This window comes from Pongo abelii, chromosome 11 (genome assembly GCF_028885655.2).
Source record: "Pongo abelii isolate AG06213 chromosome 11, NHGRI_mPonAbe1-v2.0_pri, whole genome shotgun sequence".
Lineage (NCBI taxonomy): Eukaryota > Metazoa > Chordata > Mammalia > Primates > Hominidae > Pongo > Pongo abelii.
In genome coordinates, this window is record NC_071996.2 from 81,675,228 (window position 1) to 81,695,304 (window position 20,077).

General features: G+C 39.3%; 1 protein-coding gene across 1 annotated transcript in view; it reads right to left on the reverse strand.

Annotated features, from left to right (window-relative positions):
- The window catches only part of CCDC141 (coiled-coil domain containing 141), a 228,237-nt gene that overhangs the window by 201,890 nt on the left and 6,270 nt on the right, over positions 1-20,077 (reverse strand). Inside the window, exons 2-3 of the mRNA XM_054549559.2 lie at positions 19,145-19,377; positions 16,621-16,743 (exon numbers count right to left, since the gene is read on the reverse strand). Of these exons, the coding sequence (XP_054405534.1) occupies positions 16,621-16,743; positions 19,145-19,246 (225 nt within the window). The 5' untranslated portion in view covers positions 19,247-19,377. The remainder of the gene's footprint in view (positions 1-16,620; positions 16,744-19,144; positions 19,378-20,077) is intronic.

Genomic DNA, 20,077 nt, shown 5'->3' on the forward strand with positions numbered 1-20,077 from the left:
TACCCAAGCCAGGTTCTGTTCCTTGCAGAAATATGGAGGACACCTCTCTTTTTTGACCACTCTGTGTCATTTGGTGTCCCAGCAACAAAGGAGTATGGTGTGTGCCTCATCTTTTTCACAGGCCCATCAGCCTCTGCTAAGAAGTCCAACCTTGATTCCTGGGCCAGGACAGGGCCGAGGTCAGGAGTGTCTTTTCTAAATTTTCTTACTCTTCGGTCTCTGCCTACAAAATTCTCTCCTTCTAGAATTCTTGCCCCTTTGGTAAATCAACTCCCATCAACACTTCATTGGTTATGGTCATACTCTAAACTCCTGCTCAACTTGAACTGGTAACAAATTATTTGTGATATCCAGAATATTATGTGCCCTAACTCTATGTTGAAGAAGCCTATTTTAATGGACACCGTAGACTCTCTTAAATCAACATGTCTCACATCCACTTGTGAAAACTAGGTTTTACAGAATCGGCCAAGACACTTTTCAAATGTAAAGAATGCTATTTAAACTTAAGCCCCTTGGACCACTGCACTGCTCCCTTCTAGTCCCTGGAAATGAACCAGGGAAAGAGACACTGTATAAAAAAGGAAGGTGCCAAGCGAGGCAGGGAAAGTCACCAGGAAGTTGTGCTGCCTCATAGTTGTGAGAACACTATTTTCATTTTTTAGTGGAAAAAGTTCTCCATTTTCAAACCCTAAAAAAGAAATTAAAGCACTGACTAATTCCCACTAGGCCACAATTCCGGCATTGTTCCCACGTTGTTCTAGTCACCTTCAAAATGCTCCATGAAAAATAAGGCCGGAACTTTACATACATAGAAGATGAGAACACCATCTACTTCAAACACAGATTAATATGTGTTTGAATTCGGAAGATGCCAATTGATCTCACTCCTTTCCCTTCAAGATTCTGAATCAACTGAGAAATAGAAATCAGGGTGAGGGAAGGATAAGAATATATGCTGTTATTACTGGTAAAGCTGGACTGGAGGATGGGGTTGATTTGCATTTCTGCATTTTCTCCCTGTAACCTATCCCATAGAACCTCTCTGTGGAGACAGGTGGATCTAAGGCACAGATACATAACTGGCTGCCCTAGGTGGGACTCTGGCCTGTGTCTGCCAGGTGGGGACATCTGGCCGGGTGAGCAGAAGCAGAGAGAGAAGAGAACCTGCAGCCCATAGTTAAGTGGATCTGTAGAAAGAGCTCTTGAGGCTTCCCCAGTCTCACCAATCAGGTGACACAGGCCTCCCTACTTGTGTAGGAAAGAGAAAGTGAGGAGATATAAGTGGAAACATCTTCCCCAACACTTCTGAGAGAGTAAATTCTTGAAGGTGTTGGTCAACAGGAGCACAGGGAAAGAGATAAAGTGGCTCCTATATAAACTAAGCATTTAGAGTAAATCACTGCTATGACACAGATAATGTAAAACAGGTTAGTCCTCTTCTAACACTGTCTGAAAGTGTTTCACCACATTCACAACACACGTGCTATGAAATTTCCTCTAATACGTAAATATAAATAATTCAAGTCATGCAGCTTTGGAATACATTCTTAAAGAATATCATCAAGAAAATGAGAAGCAACATATAGAATGGAAGAAGATATTTGTAAATCATGTATCTGATAAGGCATTAATATCTAAAATATAAAAAGACTTCTACAACTCAACAACAAAAAATCCAAACAACTTGCTTTAAAAGTGGACAAAGGATTTGAATAGATATTTCACCAAAAAAGATATACATTGGCCAATAAGCACATGAAAAGATGCTCAACATCATCCACTTTAGGGAAATACAAATTAAAACCACAATGACATATAACTTCACACCTAATAGGATGGCTATGACTTTTTAAAAAAGAAACAAACAAGAAACAACAAGTTATAGACAAGATGTGGACCAATCGGAACACATATAATGTTGGTGGGAACAAAAGTTGATGCAGTTGCTGTGGAAAATATTTTGGTGTTTCCTCAAAACACTAAAAACAGAAATACCCAGCACGGGACCCAGCAATTTCGATCCTACATATATATTCAAAAGAATTGAAAACAGATACTCAAACAGATACTCGTACACCAATGTTCATTGTAGCAGCATTCATAAGGGCCAAAAAGTGGAAACAACTCAAGTGTCTATTGACAGATGAATAAACAAAATGTAGCATGTCATTACAATGGATTATTATTCATTATTCAAAAAGGAATGAAGGTCTGATACATGCTGCAAAATGGGCGAACCTTGAAAACGTCATATGCTAAGTGAAATAAGTCAGGCACAAAAGGACAAATATTGTGTGATTCCATTTATATGAGGTACCTAGAATAGACAAATTCATGGAGACAGAAAGTGGATTAGAGCTTACCAGTGGAAGTAATAATTAGAGTTATTTTTTTACTGGGTACTGAGTTTCTGTTTGGGGTGATGAGAAAGTTTTGGAAATAGACAGTGGTGATGGTTGCACAACATTGTGAATGTAATTAATGCCACTGAATTGTACATATAAAATGAATAAAATGGCAAATTATATGTATATTTTACAATAAAAATATTTTCTAAATGCATTCTTAGTAAATATTTCAGATGAACACCAGAAAACCTCACTATCTCTTATTTAAGGTAAGTTTTTATAAGACTTTAAGTTGTACTACTAATATATTCTATTTATAGTACATTCATTTCTAGCACAGAAAATAGAAATAGGGCAAAAATAAGCATTCCCTGAGTTGGAGATTTAGTCAGAACAGGAAACCAGTAAATTCATGACAGTCAAATTAGAGGTGAAATTTTCCAGTGTTTTACCACTCTAAAGGGTCATTCTTCACTGAATGCCAACTGCAAATACAGTTGCCAGTGCCCAGGAGGTTTTCTTGACTCTTACAGTCATAATTCCCGTAGACAATAGCAATGTAATGGAAAGTCCGATGTTAAGAAGAACATTCTTGGCAGCTTCCCTAAGGAATTTCCAACTTTTTTTCTTCCTTTAACACTCTGCACCTCACCTGAGGATGTAATGTCAATAGTAGCACAGGCAGATCTTCTTTACCTGGCTTAAATCTACCTTTTCTGGAATCCTTCTTTTTCATTATAAATGATTTGAATATGGTTTGGAAATCTAGATGCCTTTTGGGAGTTAAAGTTTTTTCCACTTGATTGTATTTTCGTCACTGAAAACAGGAAAATATTTTTTCTCTGGACACTCCACTGAGATTAAGTACATTGCAGAAGGGAAAATAAGATCTCTAGGGTACAGATATTACCAACATTAGAGGCCCTTATAAAAATTCTCAGTTTTCAGAATTTTTTTCTTTAGTCTAAATTACTAGGGTTTGAGATAATTTTCAGTGGAAAGCAGAAAATAGCTTTTCTATTAGACATTTAATATACCAAATTACTCTGAAACACTCATTAACATAATAATTATGCCACTTTTTCCTTGAAAAGCAGCATGTACTTCCATATATTACTGTATTTCTTCCCCAAATTTTCTTTTTAGGTGTGTGAAGGTAACCGTTATTATTATTCTAATTTCTCAAATAAAGACCCTGAGACCAGAGAGACTAAGTGTTGTGCCCAAATCAGAGTTGACTCAGCACCGAATCCTACACCCTTCCAATGCCATTTTCACAGCATTCTTTATGATTAGAACAAATTGCAAGACCCTGTACATACAAAAATGACTAGAATAAACATTAAATATTAAGTATTATTGGCTTATTGAACTACTAATGTCCTCATCCTTCAAAAGTTCATATTCAAACCAACTTGGATCCAACAATTTTCTGCTACAGGTTAAATTTGTACCTATCTTGACAGCATATTAGCTAGTAAATTGGTTGAATTTATGATCTATCCATTTGTGAAATGGAATTTATATTTTCATTGTTTTTAAAAGTCTTTTGTCAGCATATCTGAAATAGACTTTAGACTCCTTGATAATTTTTTTCTTTTTTAGACTCATAATATTAGAATTAGGTATATCTAGATGATAAAACTACTAGTTAAAGTTTGTTAGGGCTGAGTGGCTGGATTGAAAGTGGTGAGTAGTTGGAGGAGAATATGAGAGATGGACCTTAAGAGGTTATGGCTAGAGGTCCAGATGAAAGTAAAAGATCTTTTGGCTTGAGACCTCATTTTCTTAGACCCATGTGCAGGGAGGGAGACTGGCACATTATTGTAAGATCCACAATAAATATGAAGCTTTGATCTGTCCTGTTCCCTCATTTTAAAGATAAAAAGCCTAAAGTCCAGAGAACTTAAATGGCTAGTCCACACATAGCCTGAAGGGCATCAAAGAACAAGATGTTTAATTCTAGAACCAGTGTCTTCTAAAGAGGATAGAAAAGGAAACCCCTCTTCTTTTTTTAATTTCAAACTTTAATTTTAAGTTTAGGGCTAAATGTGCAGGATGGGCAGGTTTGTTACATAGGTAAATGTGTGCTATGGTGGTCTGCTGTACAGATCATCCCATCACCCAAGTATTAAGCCCAGTATCCATTAGGTATTCTTCCTGGTGCTCTCCCTCCTCCCACCTCCCGCCCTCTGACAGGCACCAGTGGGTGTTGTTGCCCCAACTGTGTCCATGTGGTCCCATCATTTAGCTCCCCCTTATAAGTGAGAACACATGGTATTTGATTTTCTGTTTCTGAGTTAGTTTGCTAAGGACAATGGCCTCCAGTTCCATCTATGTCCCTGCAAAGGATATGATCTCATTCCTGTTTGTGGCTACATCATATTCCATGGTATATATGTACCACATTTTCTTTATCCAGTCTATCATTGATGGGGATTTAGGTTGATTCCATGTCTTTGCTATCATGAATAGTACTGCAATGAACATACTCGTGCATATAACTTTATAACAGAATGATTTACATTCCTTTGTGTATATACTAGTAATGGGATTGATGGGTGGAATGCTATTTCTGCCTCTAGGTCTTTGAGGAAATGCCACACTGTCTTCTACAATTCCACAATGATTCAACTAATTTACACTCCTACCAGCATGGTAAAAGCATTCCTTTTCTCCAAAACCTCACCAGCTTCTGCTGTTGTTTTTTTTTTTGTTGTTTGTTTGTTTGTTTTTTGAGACAGAGTCTCGCTCTGTCACCCAGGCTGGAGTGCAGTGGTGCAATCTTGGCTCACTGCAAGCTCCACCTCCTGGGTTCACGTCATTCTCCTGCCTCCATGCCATTCTCCTGCCTCAGCCTCCCGAGTAGCTGGGACTACAGGCGCCCGCCACCACGCCTGGCTAATTTTTTGTATTTTTAATAGAGACGGGGTTTCACCATGTTAGCCCGGATGGTCCTGATCTCCTGACCTCGTGATCCGCCCACCTCGGCCTCCCAAAGTGCTGGGATTACAGGCGTGAACCACCACGCCCGGCCACATCTGCTGTTTTTTGACTTTATAATAATAGTCATTCTGACTGGTGTGAGATGGTATCTCATTGTGGTTTTGATTTACATTTCTCTAATGATCAGTGATTTTGAGCTTTTTTTAATGTTTGTTGGCTACATGTATGTCTTCTTTTGAGAAGTGCCTGTTCATGTCCTTTGCCTATTATTTAATTGGGTTGGTTGTGGGTTTTTTTTGTTTGTTTGTTTTGTTTTTTTTTTTTTTTGCCAAATAACCAGCTAGCATCATGATGACAAGATTAAATCCACACATAACAATACTAACCTTAAATGTAAATGGAAATGCCCCAATTAAAAGACACAGAATGGCAAGCGGGATAAAGAACCAAGACCCATTGGTAGGCTGTCTTTAAGAGATTATCTCACATGCAAAGACTCACATAGGCTCAAAATACAGGGATGGAGGAAAATTTACCAAGCAAATAGAAAACAGAAAAAGCAAGATTTGCATTCCAAGTTTCCGACAAAACAGACTGTAAACCAACAAAGACTAAAAAAGACAAAGAAGAGCATTGCATAAAGGTAAAAAGTTCAATTCAACAAGAAGAGCTGAATATCCTAAATATATATGTACCCAATACAGGAGTACCCAGATTCATAAAGCAAGTTCTTAGAGACCTTTAAAGAGACTTAGACCCCCACACAATAGTCATGGGAGACTTTAACACCACACTGACAATATTAGATCATAGACAGAAAATTTAAAAAGATATTCGGCTCAGATCCAGAGCTGAGTACAGCTCTCGATAAGTGGACCTGATAGTCATATACAGAACTGTCCACCCCAAAACAACAGAACATACATTATTCTCATTGCCACATGGCACTTACTTTAAAATTGATCACATAATCAGAAGTAAAACACTCCTCAGCCAATGCAAAAGTGAAATCATAACAGTCTCAGACAATAGCACAATCAAATTAGAAGTCAAGATTAAGAAATTCACTCAAAATCACACAACTAAATGAAAATTGAACAATGTGCCCCAGGATGACTCTTGGGCAAATAATGAAATTAAGGCAGAAATCAATCAAGAAGCTCTTTTTTTTGACAGAGTCTTTCTCTGTCTGTCACCCAGGCTGGAGTGCAATGGTGCGATCCTGGCTTACTGCAACCTCTGTCTCCTGGGTTCAATAAATTCTCCTGCCTCAGCCTCCCAAGTAGCTGTGATTACAGGCACGCACCACTACACCTGGCTAATTTTTGTATTTTTAATAGAGACAAGGTTTCACCATGTTAGCCAGGCTGGTCTCAAACTACTGACCTCAGGTGATCCACCCACATTGGCCACCAAAGTGCTGGGATTACAGGCATGAGCCACGTGCCCAGCCTAAGAAGTTCTTTGAAACTAATGAGAACCAAGACACAATGGACCAGAATCTCTGGGATGCAGCTAAAGCAGTATGAAGTGAGAAATTTATAGCACTAAAATGCTGACATCAAAAAGCTAGAAAAATCTCAAGTTAACAACCTAACATCACAACTAAAAGAAAGAATCAAGAGCAAACAACCCACTTAAGCTGGCAGAAGACAAGAAATAACCAAGATCAGAGCTGAACTGAAAGAGGTAGAGACACAAAAAAAAATTCAAAAAGATCAATGAATCCTAAAAGCTAGTTTTTTGGGGAAAATAAATATGATAGGCCACTAGCAAGATTAATAAAGAAGAAAAGAGAGAAGCATCAAATTAACACAATTTGAAATGATAAGGGGGATAGTACCACTGACCCAACAGAAATACAAACAACCATCAGAGAATACTATAAAATAGAAAATCTGGGGGAGAGGAGCCAAGATGGCCGAATAGGAACAGCTCCGGTCTACAGCTCCCAGCGCGAGCGACGCAGAAGACGGGTGATTTCTGCATTTCCATCTGAGGTACCGTGTTCATCTCACTAGGGAGTGCCAGACAGTGGGCGCAGGTCAGTGGGTGAGCGCACCGTGCGCCAGCCGAAGCAGGGGCGAGGCATTGCCTCACTCGGGAAGCGCAAGGGGTCAGGGAGTTCCCCTTCCAGAGGTGACAGACGGCACCTGGAAAATCGGGCCACTCCCACCCGAATACTGTGCTTTTCCGACGGGCTTAGGAAACGGTGCCCCAGGAGAGTATAGCCCGCACCTGGCTCAGAGGGTCCTACGCCCACGGAGTCTCGCTGATTGCTAGCACAGCAGTCTGAGATCAAACAGCAAGTCGGCAGCCAGGCTGGGGGAGGGGCGCCCGCCATTGCCCAGGCTCGCTTAGGTAAACAAAGCAGCCTGGAAGCTTGAACTGGGTGGAGCCCACCACCGCTCAAGGAGGCCTGCCTGCCTGCCTCTGTAGGCTCCACCTCTGGGGGCAGGGCACAGACAAACAAAAAGACAGCAGTAACCTCTGCAGACTTAAATGTCCCTGTCTGACAGCTGTGAGGAGAGCAGTGGTTCTCCCAGCACGCAGCTGGAGATCTGAGAACGGGCTGACTGCCTCCTCAAGTGGGTCCCTGACCCCTGACCCCCGAGCAGCCTAACTGGGAGGCACCCCCCAGCAGGGGCAGACTGACACCTCACACGGCTGGCCAGGTACTCCAACAGACCTGCAGCTGAGGGTTCTGTCTGTTAGAAGGAAAACTAACAGAAAGGACATCCACACCAAAAACCCATCTGTACATCACCATCATCAAAGACCAAAAGTAGATAAAACCACAAAGATGGGGAAAAAACAGAGCAGAAAAACTGGAAACTCTAAAAACCAGAGTACCTCTCCTCCTCCAAAGGAACGCAGTTCCTCACCAGCAATGGAACAAAGCTGGACGGAGAATGACTTTGACGAGCTGAGAGAAGAAGGCTTCAGACGATCAAATTACTCCGAGCTACGGGAGGATATTCAATCCAAAGGCAAAGAAGTTGAAAACTTTGAAAAAAATTTAGAAGAATGTATAACTAGAATAACCAATACAGAGAAGTGCTTAAAGGAGCTGATGGAGCTGAAAACCAAGGCTCGAGAACTACGTGAAGAATGCAGAAGCCTCAGGAGCCGATGCGATCAAATGGAAGAAAGGGTATCAGCCCTGGAAGATGAAATGAATGAAATGAAGCGAGAAGGGAAGTTTAGAGAAAAAAGAATAAAAAGAAACGAGCAAAGCCTCCAAGAAATGTGGGACTATGTGAAAAGACCAAATCTACGTCTGATTGGTGTACCTGAAAGTGATGGGGAGAATGGAAACAAGTTGGAAAACACTCTGCAGGATATTATCCAGGAGAACTTCCCCAATCTAGCAAGGCAGGCCAACATTCAGATTCAGGAAATACAGAGAACGCCACAAAGATACTCTTCGAGAAGAGCAACTCCAAGACACATAATTGTCAGATTCACCAAAGTTGAAATGAAGGAAAAAATGTTAAGGGCAGCCAGAGAGAAAGGACGGGTTACCATCAAAGGGAAGCCCATCAGACTAACAGCGGATCTCTCGGCAGAAACCCTACAAGCCAGAAGAGAGTGGGGGCCAATATTCAACATTCTTAAAGAAAAGAATTTTCAACCTAGAATTTCATATCCAGCCAAACTAAGCTTCATAAGTGAAGGAGAAATAAAATACTTTACAGACAAGCAAATGCTGAGAGATTTTGTCACCACCAGGCCTGCCCTAAAAGAGCTCTTGAAGGAAGCGCTAAACATGGAAAGGCACAACCGGTACCAGCCACTGCAAAATCATACCGAAATGTAAAGACCATTGAGACTAGGAAGAGACTGCATCAACTAACGAGCAAAACATCGAGCTAACATCATAATGACAGGATCAAATTCACACATAACAATATTAACTTTAAATGTAAATGGACTAAATGGTCCAATTAAAAGACACAGACTGGCAAATTGGATAAAGACTCAAGACCCATCAGTGTGCTGTATTCAGGAAACCCATCTCACGTGCAGAGACACACATAGGCTCAAAATAAAAGGATGGAGGAAGATCTACCAAGCAAATGGAAAACAAAAAAAGGCAGGGGTTGCAATCCTAGTCTCTGATAAAACAGACTTTAAACCAACAAAGATCAAAAGAGACAAAGAAGGCCATTACATAATGGTAAAGGGATTAATTCAACAAGAAGAGCTAACTATCCTAAATATATATGCACCCAATACAGGAGCACCCAGATTCATAAAGCAAGTCCTGAGTGACCTAGAAAGAGACTTAGACTCCCACACATTAATAATGGGAGACTTTAACACCCCACTGTCAACATTAGACAGATCAACGAGACAGAAAGTCAACAAGGATACCCAGGAATTGAACTCAGCTCTGCACCAAGCAGACCTAATAGACATCTACAGAACTCTCCACCCCAAATCAACAGAATATACATTTTTTTCAGCACCACACCACACCTATTCCAAAATTGACCATATCCTTGGAAGTAAAGCTCTCCTCAATAAATGTAAAAGAACAGAAATTGTAACAAACTGTCTCTCAGATCACAGTGCAATCAAGCTAGAACTCAGGATTAAGAATCTCACTCAAAACCGCTCAACTACGTGGAAACTGAAGAACCTGCTCCTGAATGACTACTGGGTACATAACGAAATGAAGGCAGAAATAAAGATGTTCTTTGAAACCAACGAGAACCAAGACACAACATACCAGAATCTCTGGGATGCATTCAAAGCAGTGTGTAGAGGGAAATTTATAGCACTAAATGCCCACAAGAGAAAGCAGGAAAGATCCAAAATTGACACCCTAACATCACAATTAAAAGAACTAGAAAAGCAAGAGCAAACACATTCAAAAGCTAGCAGAAGGCAAGAAATAACTAAAATCAGAGCAGAACTGAAGGAAATAGAGACACAAAAAACCCTTCAAAAAATCAATGAATCCAGGAGCTGGTTTTTTGAAAGGATCAACAAAATTGATAGACCGCTAGCAAGATTAATAAAGAAAAAAAGAGAGAAGAATCAAATAGATGCAATAAAAAATGATAAAGGGGATATCACCACTGATCCCACAGAAATACAAACTACCATCAGAGAATATTACAAACACCTCTATGCAAATAAACTAGAAAATCTAGAAGAAATGGATAAATTCCTCAACACATACACCCTCCCAAGACTAAACCAAGAAGAAGTTCAATCTCTGAATAGACCAATAACAGGAGCTGAAATTATGGCAATAATCAATAGCTTACCAACCAAAAAAAGTCCAGGACCAGATGGGTTCACAGCCGAATTCTACCAGAGGTACAAGGAGGAGCTGGTACCATTCCTTCTGAAACTATTCCAATCAATAGAAAAAGAGGGAATCCTCCCTAACTCATTTTATGAGGCCAGCATCATCCTGATACCAAAGCCTGGCAGAGACACAACAAAAAAAGAGAATTTTAGACCAATATCCTTGATGAACATTGATGCAAAAATCCTCAATAAAATACTGGCAAACAGAATCCAGCAGCACATCAAAAAGCTTATCCACCATGATCAAGTGGGCTTCATCCCTGGGATGCAAGGCTGGTTCAATATACGCAAATCAATAAATGTAATCCAGCATATAAACAGAACCAAAGACAAAAACCACATGATTATCTCAATAGATGCAGAAAAGGCCTTTGACAAAATTCAACAACCCTTCATGCTAAAAACTCTCAATAAATTAGGAATTGATGGGACATATCTCAAAATAATAAGAGCTATTTATGACAAACCCACAGCCAATATCATACTGAATGGGCAAAAACTGAAAGCATTCCCTTTGAAAACTGGCACAAGACAGGGATGCCCTCTCTCGCCACTTCTATTCAACATAGTGTTGGAAGTTCTGGCCAGGGCAATTAGGCAGGAGAAGGAAATCAAGGGTATTCAATTAGGAAAAGAGGAAGTCAAATTGTCCCTGTTTGCAGATGACATGATAGTATATCTAGAAAACCCCATTGTCTCAGCCCAAAATCTCCTTAAGGTGATAAGCAACTTCAGCAAAGTCTCAGGATACAAAATCAATGTGCAAAAATCACAAGCATTCTTATACATCAATAACAGACAAACAGAGAGCCAAATCATGAGTGAACTCCCATTCACAATTGCTTCAAAGAGAATAAAATACCTAGGAATCCAACTTACAAGGGATGTCAAAGACCTCTTCAAGGAGAACTACAAACCACTGCTCAAGGAAATAAAAGAGGATACAAACAAATGGAAGAACATTCCATGCTCATGGGTAGGAAGAATCAATATCATGAAAATGGCCATCCTTCCCAAGGTAATTTACAGATTCAATGCCATCCCCATCAAGCTACCAATGACTTTCTTCACAGAATTGGAAAAAACTACTTTAAAGTTCATATGGAACCAAAAAAGAGCCCGCATCGCCAAGTCAATCCTAAGCCAAAAGAACAAAGCTGGAGGCATCACGCTACCTGACTTCAAACTATACTACAAGGCTACAGTAACCAAAACAGCATGGTACTGGTACCAAAACAGAGATATAGATCAATGGAACAGAACAGAGCCGTCAGAAATAATGCCACATATCTACAACCATCTGATCTTTGACAAACCTGAGAAAAACAAGAAATGGGGAAAGGATTCCCTATTTAATAAATGGTGCTGGGAAAACTGGCTAGCCATATGTAGAAAGCTGAAACTGGATCCCTTCCTTACACCTTATACAAAAATCAATTCAAGATGGATTAAAGACTTAAATGTTAGACCTAAAACCATAAAAACCCTAGAAGAAAACCTAGGCAATACCATTCAGGACATAGGCATGGGCAAGGACTTCATGTCTAAAACACCAAAAGCAATGGCAACAAAAGCCAAAATTGACAAATGGGATCTAATTAAACTAAAGAGCTTCTGCACAGCAAAGGAAACTACCATCAGAGTGAACAGGCAACCTACAAAATGGGAGAAAATTTTCACAACCTACTCATCTGACAAAGGGCTAATATCCAGAATCTACAATGAACTCCAACAAATTTACAAGAAAAAAACAAACAACCCCATCAAAAAGTGGGCGAAGGACATGAACAGACACTTCTCAAAAGAAGACATTTATGCAGCCAAAAGACACATGAAAAAATGCTCACCATCACTGGCCATCAGAGAAATGCAAATCAAAACCACAATGAGATACCATCTCACACCAGTTAGAATGGCAATCATTAAAAAGTCAGGAAACAACAGGTGCTGGAGAGGATGTGGAGAAATAGGAACACTTTTACACTGTTGGTGGGACTGTAAACTAGTTCAACCCTTGTGGAAGTCAGTGTGGCGATTCCTCAGGGATCTAGAACTAGAAATTCCATTCGACCCAGCCATCCCATTACTGGGTATATACCCAAAGGACTATAAATCATGCTGCTATAAAGACACATGCACACGTATGTTTATTGCGGCATTATTCACAATAGCAAAGACTTGGAACCAACCCAAATGTCCAACAATGATAGACTGGATTAAGAAAATGTGGCACATCTACACCATGGAATACTATGCAGCCATAAGAAATGATGAGTTCATGTCCTTTGTAGGGACATGGATGAAATTGGAAATCATCATTCTCAGTAAACTATCGCAAGAACAAAAAACCAAACACCGCATATTCTCACTCATAGGTGGGAATTGAACAATGAGAACACATGGACACAGGAAGGGGAACATCACACTTCAGGGACTGTTGTGGGTTGGGGGGAGGGGGGAGGGATAACATTGGGAGATATACCTAATGCTAGATGACGAGTTGGTGGGTGCAGTGCACCAGCATGGCACATGTATACATATGTAACTTACTGCACATTGGGCACATGTACCATAAAACCTAAAGTATAATAATAATAATAATAATAATAATTACAATAAAAGAAAAAAAAAAATAAATTCATAAAAAAAAAAAAAAAAAAAAAAAAAAAAAAAAAGAAAATCTATGCACATAAACTAGAAAATCTAGAAAAAATGAATAAATTCCTGGACACATGTACCCTCCCAAGACAGAACCAGGAAGAAATTGAATCCTTGAATAGGCCAATAATGAGTTCTGAAATTGAGGCAGTAATAAATAGCCTGCCAACCAAAAAAAAGCCCAGGACCAGGTGGATTCACAGTTGACTTCTATCAGAGATACAAAGAAGAGCTGGTACCATTCCTACTGAAACTATCCCAAAAATTGAGGAGGAGGGACTCCTCCCTAACTCATCCTGATACCAAAATCTGGCAGAGATACAACAAAAAAAGGAAACTCCAGGCCTTGGTGAACATTAATGCAAAAATCTTCAACAAAATACTAGCAAACCAAAGCCAGCAGCACATCAAAAAGCTTATCCACCACAATCAAGTAGGCTTCATTCCCCAGATGCAAATCAATAAATGTGATTCATTACATAAACAGAACTAAAGACAAAAACCACATGATTATCTTAATAGACACACAAAAGGCCTTTGATAAAATTCAACATCCCTTCATGTTAAAAACTCTGAATAAACTAGGTATTGAAGGAACATACCTCAAAATAACAAGAGCCATATGTGACAAACCCACAGCCAATATTTTACTGAATGGGCAGAAACTGGAAGCATTCTCCTTGTATACCAGCACAAGACAAGGATGCCTATTCAACACAGTATTGGAAGTTGTGGCCAGGGCAATCAGGCAAGAGAAACAAACGAATAGGAAGAGAGGAAGTAAAACTATCTTTGCAGATGACATGATCCTACATCTAAGGACATAGGAAAAATCCCACTGTCTCAGCCCAAAAGCTTCTGAAGCTAATAAGCTACTTCAGCAAAGTCTCAGGATATAAAATCAACATGCAAAAACCGCAAGCATTCCTATACACGGACAACAGGCAAGCTGAGAGCCAAATCACAAATGAACTCCCATTCACAACTGCCACAAAAAGAATAAAATACCTAGGAATACAACTAACAAGAAAAGTGAAGGACCTCTTAAAGGGGAACTATGAACCACTGCTCGAAGAAATCAGAGATGACACAAACAAATGGAAGAACATTCCATGCTCATGGATAGGAAGAATCAATATCGTGAAAATGGCCATACTGCCCAAAGCAATTTATAGATTCAATACTATTCCCATTAAACTACCATTGACATTCTTCACAGTATTAGAAAAAACTATTTTAAAATTAATATGAAACCAAAGAAGAGCCTGAATAGCCAAGGCAATCCTAAGCAAAAGAATGATGCTGGAGGCATCACTCTACCCAACTTCAAACTATACTACAGGAAAACCCTTTTCTAGTTGAGCTACTGGATGGATTTAGGTATGCAAATTTGAGCACAGGGTAGGAGGCAGGAGCTGAATTGCTGCACCTAAGAAGGCATTTCCCTTCTGTAGTCCTGGATGGAGTAGGGATGAAGGGAGAAGTGAGGTAGCACAAGAGTTCCAAACTGATGTGAGCTCAGCCACTACTACCCACAATTTATCAGTGGACTGGGAAATGCTGGCTGGGCATGAATTATTAGCAGGAACTGGGGAAAAGCTGTGGTTTCAAGCCCAGGTTAGCTTCAGCAGAAACAGTTGGCAGGTGCATACAAAGGAGCTGGGGTCACAAGAGATCATGAGAAAGCAAACTTCTGGGAATGGTCAGAAACTTCAAGTATTGCGTTTCTACAGTTCATGGAATTGGGGATTCATGACAAGTTTACACAGCTTTTTGTGTAGCAGGAAGACCTTGAGTTGTTAGCCAAATCACACTAGTTTGTGACATAATTAGAGCTAAACAATAGGTGTTTTTATTCCTGGTTCATTGCTCTTCCACATCATAATGGGGTTTTTCTACATAGAAAAGACTTACCAATAACTAGGGATTTCTGCCTTGCAAGACAACCTAAATCCCAGCATAAGGAGCTGTCAAACAGGGGAATAAATTCTGCCTTCTAAGGGCCTTCTTTGTACTAATTCTTTCTTCAACTTCTTGGTTTCATTTACTCAGTTACTTTTACCGCTGTCCAAGCAGAAAACCACTGTCTATATATCAGATGCAGATCAAATCTGCTTCTAAATCTAGAAGGCAAGTATGAATTTCAGCCTAGATGTACAAAGAAAACTGTAATATTAACATACTAAAAATGCAGAGCATCCTAGTCTTTGCAGTTCTCTGAATCCTCATTAAATCTCTTTGAGCCTCTTTGATCTTAGTGAAGATATTTCATTTGTCTATGAGGTTATTACTTACAGGGCTGGCTCCCTCAGAGCTTCCTCAGAATGGAACACCATTTAGGGCTAATGCTGTACCTGTTCCTGTGTTGAAATTCTTTACATTTGTGTTTTGTAAATTAAGTCCAATGGGACAACAGAGCAAGTGCTGAGGGCTTGGCACCTCATCAGACATGTGGTCCTATCTCCTGGATATAGAGTCAGCTGTCCTGTCTGCTCCTCAGCCCCACTCAGTGACTGTTGCCACCTCTTATAGCTGGAGCTGTGGCCAAGGTGAAACTTAAGAAGGGTGGGGTAAAACCCATGTGCTTTGCACTGAGTCATGGGTGAGGCCATGTACCTGTGAGGTCTGCACTCATCTTACACATGAAGGAGCCAGACATTAAGTAGTGAATAAAAAACACCATGATGGGTCAAGAAAAAGCTTTTCCCTGCTTTTTGAACAAACGGCCCCAAATTTTTATTTGCCCTGGGTCCCACAGATTAGGTAGCTGGCTCTGATCTTACCTGGCCTTTATCTGGCAACCTCAAACCAATGTTACTTTTAGATTTCTAACTAAATACTCTCAACATATATAAAATAGTATGTCTGGTTTTACTAGAAGTATTATTTGGTTTCAAGAACTCTTAATACTAAGGACAGAATCTGATATTTTCAAAAGTCCAACAGGAGGAAAAGTCTTCTAAATTATTTTTACCAGCACGTATCATTAACAATAGAAATTGTGGATCTGTTTTTGTGACTTGATGGTGTAATGCATGAAATGAAAAAATGATGGAGTTTTTTTTCCACTGAGGCAGCCAGGAAAAAAAAAATTACTCATTTCTCCACAGTGAAAATATTATCATTCCATATTTTCTATCACATTAGGGAAAATTTTTAAAAATCTTGTTACTTCTCTCTGATGCTGTTTGTTCATAAATAACTACTGATTTTTCCATTATCTACCTGGTACCATATTAAAGTGGCCCTAGGCCAGTAACAGCAGAGGAATAAAGAAGTATAAGAAATAGTTTTTTATTTCTCTTTAATTTTGTTTCTGCTTCACATCTTAGTATCTTACCTTGAGCTTGGCCAAAAGAAGTTCATGATCATGAAGAAGTTTTTTGGTTTCATCTTGACTGCTGCCAATTTCTAGAAGATTGGGCTGTGATTCAGCCAGTTGAAGTTGTACCCATTTGCCACACTAAAAATAAAAATTAAATAAAATGCACTTTTAGTTCCTCTTGTTCCTTCCTCTTCACCCTTCTCATTTTTAATATATCTTTTAAATTTCCAGTTATACTATAAACACTTTTTTTCTGTTTTCTATTTTTTCCATTCTTTCCATAGAGATGGGGTTTACTTAAATTGAAACATAGCAGATCTAATATAAATCCATGCCCTTTTATTTTTTATTCTTAGGATAAATTATTCTCTCTTGGCATATTGGATTTGAGTTAAAAATTCCCAAATGAGGAAAACATACAATGGATTACGTATTACTGAATATTATAAAGTTACAGAATAATTTACACAACCGTATCCTCTCTCACTCACAAAACTGAACTGAATAAAAATAGTGAAATTCCACTTGGGCAGGTAGGATGCAAATTTCACCATAGGGGAAAGTTCTTGTAAATGCAATTTAGGCTGATTAGTGTCTTTACATTGGCCTTGCTGGTTTAGCTGAAAATAATAAATATCAGATGAAGAAGTTGATTTTTATCTTATTTCAAAGGTAAAATATGCTGTTTTCCAACCTTAGTTGTTGAATATTCATTAAAGCATGTAGGAAAATGTTAACAAAATTAGATGCCTGTGATAACCGCCATTTGAACACAGTCAACTTGCTTTCCACACAAGATTTACACTGCTCTAAGACATAATTTGTCATTGCATTTCCTGAGGAATTGCTTTTCTAAGAAGCAACAACTCATTAAGCAAAAGGAACCACTAACAGGCATATGCATGTAGATATATGAATTACTAAAGAGAAATTAGAAAAATGTGTTTCTATTTTAGAATATATTCAGTCCCCTGAGACAGTTTGGACAGTCACTATAAATCACACACAGGCACTTCTATTCCGTTAAGATGGACTTTCTACTCTGAATTGCTTGGGGTGTATTTTGCATGGAGATGGCAGTAAGGTAAGAGGGCTGGGGAGAGGGTAGTGGGGGAACATTCTTAGAAACACAATTGAGTTAAAATGAGAGTTTCCAGTGTAATTTTCCAGTGTAATTTCCAGGGTAATTTTTTTGTGTTCAATCTACCTCTGATTCTTCTGTAATTTATCCTCTAATATTATTCCTCATCCTGCTCCAAGAATGTTCATATTTGAGGCAATGAAAAGTTAACTTTTTGAAAAATAGTGAGTTTGCCTCTTTTCCCCTCATTGCTGAAATCGGCAGTTAACTCAAAGTGTCATTAATCCCGTGCAAATTATCTGTTTGCCCTACTTCTGCATCAGGCTTCTTTTCATCTCCACTCTGGGACTCTGAAAAGATGGGAGGGTGAGGAAGTCAGCAGAGGCCTGGTTCCTGTGGGAGAGAAGTCTCACAACACCAGAAAACCCACATCAGCAGGAACACTTTCCATTCTGTCCTTCTATAGTGAATTGTTTTGCTCAATATCAAGTGCTGTTTTCCTGGTATGAATTTTCACATTACCATAAAATTCACAGCAACTAAGTTAAAGTAAACATGGCTTGCCGTCCATGCTCTAACAAAAGGCCAGAAAAGTCATTCAATTAAGCCTGGTGGGGACCTGAAAGTAACTGGTTTGTGACCATCAGCTTGTTTGCCAGCTTTCCCTTCATTAAACACTGAATTATTTAGGTGGAATATCATCTAAAGCCCAAGCCTAGTGCTTGAAAGGTTTTTTTGCAGGGCATTTCCATGGAGAATAAAATCATGGAGTTCTTCTTCAGCCTAAAGATGTGTGGTCATCTTTGCAAATGGCAAATGGGTTGTTATAAAACATGCAGTAATCATAAACCCTAAGTGGCTTCTACTTCCTGCTGTTAAGAGCAAATTTGACACAAACCTTTTGTACCTTTCCTTGCAGGGTCTCCATTACTGGACAAGGATTTAGTAGTGTCTTTACCACGTCAAAACCAATGTGGCAAAGGGCACATGTCGGAGCCCTTTACTAGGTGTTTTCTGAGTTCCATCATGCTTAAAGCAGTGCCCTCCCCCTGTCTGTCAGGACCTGCCTTCTCCCACCTCCATCACATCCACCCTCAAAAATCACAAGCATTTCGCAGGTCCATTGGACTCTTTAGTCAGGCAATCATGAACTTCCAATTACCAATGCCTTGCTTTTAAAGACCAAATTGACAGTATATGCTAGAGGTTTTCTTTTCTTTTTTTTTTTTTTTAATCAAGCTGCTGTAGATGCCTTCTGGCTGACTGAAAGGAATCTCTGGTAACTGCTGAAATTTGTAGAGGCTTCTCTTAGTAGCCGATTTAAGAAAGCAGTAAGAGTGCTTGCTGTGTTGTCTTCTCTATGCTGTGTCCTGCCAATTGCATGGAATGTTCTTTAGGGTTTTCAACACACAGCTAGAAGCCCACAGCCGCACAGAAAAAAGGAAGTTGTTAGCTTACCTTTATGACAGCTATAACAATTTTGGAGTCCCCAGCCTGCACAGCAACTGAACTGACTGTTGTCGTAGAAAGCACCACACTAGGACTTCCTTGGCTGGACATGGTACTTTAGAACCAGAGTTTATACTTTGGGCAGCCTCTGGACAGTTGTGTGTCTGCTGGTCATTTCAGAAGGCAACCACCAGGGTTACTTGGATTCATTCAGGGAAAGAGCTCAGCTCACACTGATTACTCTGCCAAAAGGAAAGAACAGGAGGTTAAAAATAGACAACCCCATTGAATTTATCGTGAGAGAGAAAGGAGCGAATGAGAGAGAATTGCCACGCCCCTAGTATGGTGACACTAAGTGCCTGTTATTTTTGCTGTTATCTTAAATGTGGAGGACAGCTTCAAGCTCTTTCCTTATCAGCTGATGTTTGATAACAAGTGGAAAAAAAATTACATCCTGACAACCCAAATTAGTTTTGCCACCGAAACTATGCAATTGTAACCACGGACTTTGAAACAAGTAAGTCATTGACCTGGCTATCAATCTTTTCAAGATTTTTGAAATCTCTCTCATGCAAAGAGAACTACCAAAGTGTACTTTTAAAAAGTTTTGGTATTTGTCTTGGGGTTAAGTCACAAATTGCTTAAAACACATTTTTAGATTAATCTGCTTTCTAAAACTTACTGTTCTTTGCCAAATGAAGTTTAGATGGAATAGCCACATTTTCTCAGAGCCTCAGATTTCTTAGGAATTTTTTTAAAATATTTCAACCAGCATTTATAAATAGGTGCCTATCATTTCAGATTTTCTTTGTGACTATTTTGCTCCATTGGACAGGGTTTTCAAGTTCAGTTATCAATACCACGAGAAAGCAAAATACTTTGCTGTTACCTTTTAATTGCAGCAAGAAAATGTTTTCTGTGTGGTTAAAGGTTATTAAGACA